This window comes from Neodiprion pinetum, chromosome 2 (assembly GCF_021155775.2).
Source record: "Neodiprion pinetum isolate iyNeoPine1 chromosome 2, iyNeoPine1.2, whole genome shotgun sequence".
NCBI lineage: Eukaryota > Metazoa > Arthropoda > Insecta > Hymenoptera > Diprionidae > Neodiprion > Neodiprion pinetum.
In genome coordinates this window covers 17,896,060-17,904,863 of record NC_060233.1, presented here as the reverse complement: position 1 = coordinate 17,904,863, position 8,804 = coordinate 17,896,060, and the positions used below count along the sequence as shown (strand labels likewise).

The window sequence follows — 8,804 nt, the reverse complement described above, 5'->3', positions numbered from 1 at the left end:
ATTTAGGTTAGAATAATCATATGTTCACATAGAAACTCTTTCTATTTTCATTTTCAAGATGCCATTGGGTCTGATCAATAATAACCCGATCAAGCGAGTCATCTATTGCAAAGTGCGTTCCGAATTATATCAAAGGCTCGTTCAAGGTGATTACAACGTAGTACGGCTCATTTCTGATAGATATCACCACATGTTCAGAGTAAAAGAAAACGTTATTCTTCTATTTCCTGTTAATTTTTTTTTTTTTTGTTTCTATGCGTTGTGACGTGGCATTTTCGATACACGTTACAAACGTCTCCTTGAATCCTAGGTGGAATCCAAAATTAGTGATGACGTGAATATAACTGTAGATAAGGTAGAGTAAGGTAGAGAAAGAGCGCCAGAACGAGGTTCACGCATCAGAGACTCGAGAGGAGATACTTGACAGGCTAGCGAATAAGTCATATTTCAGGCTTTTTGTATATTTTTGTTTTTAAGTTTATGCGACACCAAACGGGGAATCGGCAACAATGTCTGCAAAATTCATCTGGCGGAGACAACGCAGTAGTTTGAAAAGAAGGACGAAAAGCGTGAGGAGCACCAAAGTAGAACTCTGCCGCGAGAGAAACCGAAGCGCACATACTTCTGATAAATGGTTTTGTTACCCGACATGTTAAGTGTGGGTTACAATAAAGACTCAAGACCCGTGTAAATGTAAAGTTTCTTGGTGTTTAATTTGATTTAATTTCAAAATTTTCTCCTCTACCCGTAAAGTTACTGCTCTTCTTGAAAGCTGTGCAATCAAAGCTGTGCTTTGACAAACATCTTTAAGATTGGAAACCAGTCAGGCATTCATTACATAACCAAGTATAACAACGATGGCTAAAGAATTGCGAATTTTTTAATCGAGTTAAATTCCGAATTCACGCCGAATGATGGATTGCACTTTTTTCATAATTTTCCATATCAACATCATCGTCATCCACTATAATTTCGGTTTCTAATACTACAAAATGAATGATAGGTTTATCAGCTTTATTTCAGCTGAAGTAACACGGTACTATTTCACTGTTTTTTCGATAATCTTGATCTATGCCATAAACATTATTAGGATGTCCGTCAAGTTTTTCAAATTTTGAAATGCTGTCTGGAGATGTACGAAAGCTTATATCGTCATACCACTGCACTGAGCTGGAATGTGGGTACGAGCTAGTTACGCTAGGATTGTTGTTGGTCGGTAACAGAGTTACAGTGACCGACCAAAGAAAGCAGAGGTAATCGTTGCTTCGGATGTTTACTTCAGTCTTCTTAACTCTTATATGCTTTGGTAACAGAGTATAGGTATGCAGACCACCTCGTCAGGGCGCATACTTGTTAATGTTGATGGTGAGATTTATAGTTTCAGTTAACTACCGGCCTGAGTCGTTTTTGTGGAAAGCTTAAACCTTTGTTAACAAACCGGGTGTCAGATTTTCTATGAACCATTTGCTGATATTCTTTGACTGAAGGATAATTTTGTTTCTCGTGTTAAAAAATATGATTTCTTCAACTATGTGATCATCTATTCTTACGTTGAATTCACAAGCCGGGACGACGTATACTTTCAAGCTCCTCACCCCTTGCAAAGCATTATTTAGGCTTGTAACAGCAAATTCCTTTGCATCTCATAGAAAACTCTCCACGTCATTATGTAGCAAATTAACGATGGATCCAGTCCGAATTCTTCCCTTGAAAGCAGACCTCAATTCTTCCCAGTGCATTCGATCGCTTCTGTTTTGGTTGTGCAAATTTTCACCTGTTTTCTGAAGTCGTTTGAATTTCGTCGAAAACGATTTCAAGAGACCGATCGTTGTGAGAATTTTTTTTTTTCTGTAACCGTTGACGCGACGCCTTGTGCAAGAATTTTGCTCAAAAACTGTATATTTTGAGTTCCAAAGTTGACCCATTTTTGAATTTCCGTTTTTTGACAATGATTCATCTAAAGTTTGATACTTAGTTCCATAATATTGATAAACTTCAGACATTTCTTGGATTTCATCTTCTTCTTCCTTCTTCTTACGTGCGGTTGGTAAGTTGAATCTTGAACTGCCTTTTGCCGTAGTGGGAATACTATTTATAAAACGAGCTCTACGTATGAGTATATAGTGTGTACGTGGAGGTATGTGTGGTAAGCGAATTACAGAAAGCGCAAGAGCGGTATGTAGCGCATGTGAAGCAATTGTTTGATCACCTTACACTATTACATACATTACATCCTGGATCAGCTCAGTTAATCTGAAGCAGACGAAAAGACTATCACAATCAATTTTTGCAACTGTTGATTGTGGAATGTGGGGTGGTTAATATCGGATCGGAAATTGCACCGACAAACAGTTGTCGGAGTCACGGGGAAAGAATTTCACGTGGTTGATACCACACCGGAATTTAAATCGACTAACAGTTCTTGAAAATAATAATTATGGAATTTAGGATGTTTGACATCGTACTGGAAGCCGCCTAAAGTGAACCAGGCAATTCCTGAGAGTGAACGTTCCATAGAGAAGGGTTTACGTCTCCGCTATACCGCGACCGTCGTTAAGAAATGATGATGAAATTTAGCAAACTGTAAGTAAAGCAGCGAGATGTTGACCTTTGGTTGATAAAACGTTGGTACAGCAGGGGTTGTTTGCGGTGACAGAGGTGTTGACGTCATTGTGGAAAAGGGTTTGTGTTTGGGTGAAAATAATATCGGTGAGTGGAAAGGAATCTGTATTCTGACACCCCTCTCTTGTATTGCTACTTCAGAAATCAGTTTGTTACTCTCTTCAATAAGATATCTTACCCGCTTTGGTAGAAAATTACTTAGATGACAGTAGTGTTATCCAGAAGGCCTTTGATTTGAGAGGGACCCTTAAGAATTCTATCAAGTTAGGATGTCCACCAAAAGTGAATCTTCACTGCAGCAATCCAAAAGCGCCTTGAAAAATAGTGGCATTTTTCTTCAAAAAATACCTTAAATCCTTATCAGGTTTCAATTGCCATGGTCCTGTGTTTTTTAACAAAGAAATATTGGGATGGAGCCTCATATGAATCATTGAACACCTTTCGATGAGTTATTTCGGTGATAGTTAGAAGTGATATTACTCAGGGTGACAGAGTTAAGCGCTTTTAAATTAGTAACTTGCGGACCTGAATATAATGAGACCTGGGACCCGTAGCTATTGTTCAATTATCCATTATTCTTCTCCCCACACAAGGAAAACTTCCTTTAGGATCTTACGATAGAGCTGGTTACTCTGCTTGCGGACGTCATAGGCCACCGGATGAAAACTCTCTCTTGTCTCTCATAAGATTAAAAAATATAGAGCAAGCTCAAGGTTCCATCTGAATAAAAATGCACAACAGAATTGAAATGCCAAACTAAAATAAGAAGCAGCCAAAAGTTGATTTTACCGTTTTACATAAAAGATAAGTCAATTTATGTAGTGCCAGTTCAAGAGAGTTTCTTAAAAATTGACCGTATTGAGCGATCACTACTCAGAATTTAAGTCGATAGGTCCATACCTAGTTACGGATACAAAACCTAAAAAAAGCGAAGTGGATACACATAAATTTTAAACTCTTAGCACTCACCATGCGTCGACTTCGGCTGCGGAACGAAGTGGCGTGAACAAAGATAGTGTTACAAAAACAGCGTGGAGGACCGAAAAATCAACCTTTTTTATTGCGTTCCATGATCTCCGGATCATCCAGGATGCAATGGCTTTTCCTGTAGCGATCTTAGACGGTTGAAGCCATAAGTTATCTTTTCAAAAGAGGCTCCGCACACAATTATGGTAGAACTTGCCTTACGGGTCAGTTTGTTTAATCATTTAAATAGTAATCCCTGAGGCTACCATAGCTGAGCCGATCATTTTTTGGGACTCCACGAAATTGGTGTCTAGTATTTGAAATGGATAATTACAAGATGCTGTAAGTGCTTGTAACAAATAATTGGGGAAAAACTGAAGAAAAACTGCTTTCACTTCACTCCATAATGACCGATCGGTAGGATATTTTTTTCTTGCAAACAATGGCACTTACAGCCTTTTTTAATTGTCCTTTTCAGTTATTTAGCTATTCAAGGACTAATTCTCTTTTGAGTCCAAATGCTATCCATGATCCCATCTTCTAACTAAATGCCGGTGCAAGGCAAGCAAGTTCAGCTTAATTTTCGTTGAATCTTTACCACGAAGATTCAACGTCTCAAGGTTCAAAGATACTGGCGTTTTTTGAACTTCGACATTTTCAACGAATTGTCAGAAATCATCTTCTTAGGTGAAAGACATCATGTTGGAGTAGAGTCTAGGATTCCGAATAATCAAAAGCCCGTGATCTGATTATTTTAAAAGCCAAACTCTGATACATCAAAACCTTGTGAATGCAAGAAGTAGAATACGCTGGATTTCGAAAATGAGAGCTCCGCAAGTGCACAATCCCGATTATTCAACATTCCGAATGACCAACAGTTCAAACGGCCAAATACTGAAGGTTCAAAATCTACAATGCACAAACTTCTAAATGGTCGTATCAGTAAATAACTGCACTTTGATGTAGCAAGGTTCTGAAATGTCTTTGTATCGAATCCTTTGCACTCACATACAGTATATATGCTCACTGAAAGCTCATGTGCAGGTGGCTCGCGCATGCGCAGTGATGATTCAGGACTTTGCACCATCGAAATGCGTTCTAAAAGTCTCACTTGCTTTGTGATTCGTCGTTCAGGACATCAGTCACCCTGAATATTACACTACCGCAGCTTTGAAAGTTTGGAAACAAATTATTCGGAACCCTGGCATTTGGAGCCTTTCAAATTCAAAGTCTTGTAGCTTCAGATCTTAGTACCTCGGAATCATGACATTTCAAAATTTTGAACATTCTGCATTGAAATTTTCGTGTATTTGGTTATTCGGGATTTTGTACATCATCCACCTGTTTGTGAATGAATAAGAATATATTTCAGTTGAGTGTCTAGTCCATTGATCGAGCTTTACCCGTGAAAAAAGTATGCCGGTTTGACCTTGTATACAAGCCTACTAATTTAATAAACTAAGATTGGACCAAAAAGCTGCCCTCTCCTTACTTGCTAATACTCTTGACTCTCAACATCAGCCCATCTGTATCATTCTGCTGATTATGCACACGGTTTTTACTTTTGATCATCGTGTGATATAACCTTTTTGAGGTTTCGTATTCTTTTGCGATATCCTCAAAATTACCGCTCTCTTTATCTTTGGAATGACATTCCTTTTTTGTTTGTTCCATGACAAATTTTTTAACACGAACATAAAAGTGCAAAAGTACGAAAAACACTTAGCGTGGCGTATATCTTGTACACCGAACAACAATATAAAGCCATGGAAGCACATAAACAAAGGAATTGTAAGAAATAAGTTCAATTCTCTCTGAATGGGTGACATATAGCAGAAAGGATCAGTACTACATTGCAATCTCGAAAACTAGTCTCGAAATATAATTGAACACAGTCGATACTGCGGTATGCACAGAGATAGAGAATCAATTTTTTTCCTGATGTATTATAGAGTTACTGCGCTTATATCTAACAAATCACCACTTCTTTTTACATGAAACAGGGTATGAGTTTTCCAGGTAATTCAAATTTTCAATGCTGGTTTTCTACGTAAGGTCCAATCAAGCCATAGAAAACACTCTGTTCATAATTTATTCTTCCCTGCTCCTTCACCATCACTAAAGGTAAGCTTCGTTCAGTCTCTTGTATGGTAGAACGTAAGTATTTGCGCGGGATGCGCTGGTTTCGGTTCTTCATCTCACCACGACGATTCGTAGTAGGAAACCAAGGAGAATTGGAAGACAGACCCCATCGCGTTTACTCGCTGAGCCGTGATGCAACTCCGCTAAACTTTCTCCTGAAACAAAGATCATACTCAAACACCACGTTCAAATTGACCTCCTCCACCCTCCTCGCCCACCTGAAATGAAAATTCCACGGCAAACGTTAGGTTTCGAATAATTAATCGACCTGAGATTCACTTTTGGTTGAGAATGTAGAGCCAGGACATCCTTAATGCAAAAACGGAGAACGGATCGAATATATCATCTGAAGATCGTTACGAATGATGCAAGAATAGTAATTTCCGTGTGAAACTATTCTGTTGTCGTAGATCTTCAAGTGGATCTCAGTTACAATTTTAACTGTCAGAATGACTTTTATACTACGACTTCGCAATTGAAAAAGGGAAAAAAATGTGACACTTTTACATGATTATTCACCAATCTTTTTCGATTTGAATTCACGGTTCTTCTTTTGTTGACCAAAAACTGGTGGTCATTTTCAAGAAATTCAAAGATTGGTGAATAATCATGTAAAAGTATTACATTGTTTTCCCCCTCTGTGAATATATTGTTCAATCAAAAAAGTAGATAAAAACCTACTTCTTACTTTTTTGATTGAACAATATATTCACAGAGCTACAGCGCTCCAATATTATTTTTAATTTCATCTGTTCTAAGGAAAACTATTCACTGCCAAAATTGCAAATAGAGTACCGATCATCTTTAAACAGCCGCAAAACGAGTGCAGAAAGGAGATTTGAAAATGTCGATATAACAGAGGCCAGCTTGACCAGCAAACTTTGATTTTCAAATTTGAAAGACATATTTGGCCACTAAATTTCCAAAGCGAACTATCAAACCCCCATCAAATGATTTCAATAAAGAACATTCGGAAAATTAGAAGTTGGACGGCCAACTCGACTAAGATTATTGAAAATTTAGGCCATTAAGATGAGAAAAACTTATGCTCTCATTTTGTCGGTACACAAATAATTCAGCATTAATTCTTTCTTCATTTTTGGAGATTTATTTCGACGCACAGGACATTTTTTTGATGGTACTAGATAATTCAGGGCGCACTACAGTTTTTTTTAAACACTTGACGCTCCAGCCGAAAGGAATTTTTTCAACGTAATACAAAACTTTGGCCACGTGTAACCTTTAATATCAGGGTCAAAATCCGTCTTGCAAAGTCGCATGTCGGGGTTATCCTCACCATGTAAAATGTGCACAGGTAGCACACACTATACATAAAATTTGGACCGAACACTTTGTAGCTCAAAATTATGAAACTAATGTCAACTTATAAACAATTATACTTTTAAACTTTATTTACTAGCTTGTTTATATATCTGTAATTTCCTTAATAAATCAATCAACCTGTTCTATTATATTAGATACTTCGTCAAGTTCTTTAATCAATTTTGATAGGCAGATCTGGTGCGATAAATTTAATACGAGCGAATGGCTAACCCTTTGGGTCATAATGGTAAGTATTCTGAACACCTAATTCATATCCATTTTTTGTATATTCAGAGAACTCAACAACATATTTCTTTGCGGTTTTTTGGCTATTTCTGATAATATACTAATAGGTTTCCAATATTCGACGGTTATTATTGCAATATAATGTGAATTATTATTGTTTGAAACGAATTGATTGTAAAAAATCGTAATAATTGAAGAAATAATTCATTTTCGAGAAAGAAAACACATACACATATACATGTTTTACATATTTTATAAGTGTTTAGGGTGGCTTATTACGAATCAGAAATCAGATTTAAAAAATTCAAGATGGTGGATCTAATATGGCGGACAAAAATTTCAAATTCAATCGTATCCGCAGAAAAAACTCTGTCCAGGGACTTTTGTGATCGCTGATTACGAATCTGAAATCAGATTTTGGACATTCAGTATGGCGAATCTAATCAGCGTGTCCGTAAGCCCCTGCATAGAGTTTTTTTGACCGGATTTGATTGAATTTTAAATTTTCGTCCGCCTTATTGAATCCGCCATCTTGAAGTTTTGATATCTGATTTCAGATTCGTAATCAGCGACCTCAAAAACCAGCGAATTCTATCTTGTTATAAAAGTTGACTTAGCACAACAATGTGTAATTCAAAGGGTTAAAGGGGCTCCAAGTCATGACACTCACCGTTAAGCACGTGCACGTGAACAATAGCGGGTTGGTCTGGCATCATCGTTAGCGTGCAGGTGTAGTTTCCGCTGTCTGCGGGGCCAACCCTCGCTATGCTAAGTGTAGAGTTCGCCCCTTCTTCCATCAAGTTTGTCTTTACACTGAAACAATAATTTGCAAATGAATTCAAGACCCCACAGATTTCTCTGTTCCTTTCCACCTTGATTTCTTGTTCTATCTTGGGGAGTGGAAAACACACCGAGTTTTAATGCAATAAATCCTTATTTCTGTTAGTGAAAAGGACGAAGGGAAATCGTATTACCATATTTAAAATCTAGAAGCTGTTCAGAATATCTATTTAGAGAGAATAAGCGTATCACCGACCGATCACAAATGTAATAACATTGAACTCATATAATTTTGGAAAATGCTCGGGTAATTCGTAACATCTTTGTCTGGATATTTTAATTCTTACGAAAATGGAGTATCATACTTTGGCATTGAATTTACAGTTGACAATATAGTGTCGAAACGATAAGAAATTATAGATATAAAAAATTTAGAACCTGTGACCAAAGATAATCAAGTTGAATTTCATTAATACAACGTACATCCTTTGTAACTTCAGACTCTAGCAGTACGTTGTGGCTCTACCTGTGAATATTTTCAAATGCCCCTTATGGCAAAACTATCAGACATTGCGATATGCTCTCAAAGACTTTTTTTTTTGTTTTGGAGAGCTCTTCGAAACCTTGAGAACGCTTCAACATAACTTTCCTCTATCTGTAATCGTTCAGTCAGCATTCGCATAAGTGTGTAATCCCGTTCCGACTTGGTTTGCAAATATTCTGAT

At 37.3% G+C, this 8,804-nt stretch overlaps 1 protein-coding gene across 5 annotated transcripts in view; it reads right to left on the bottom strand.

The window, feature by feature from the left end:
* Positions 1-2,287: 2,287 nt before the first annotated feature.
* The window catches only part of LOC124212453 (zwei Ig domain protein zig-8), a 508,955-nt gene continuing 502,438 nt past the window's right edge, over positions 2,288-8,804 (bottom strand). For 4 of the 5 annotated variants that reach the window (XM_046612492.2, XM_046612493.2, XM_069133548.1 and 1 more), the window contains 2 exons: positions 7,970-8,112; positions 2,288-5,885 (listed from right to left, as the gene is read on the bottom strand). In XM_046612492.2, coding sequence (XP_046468448.1) covers positions 5,782-5,885; positions 7,970-8,112 — 247 coding nt within the window. In that variant the 3' untranslated portion in view covers positions 2,288-5,781. The remainder of the gene's footprint in view (positions 5,886-7,969; positions 8,113-8,804) is intronic. The other variant, XM_046612494.2, reaches the window with a different exon arrangement.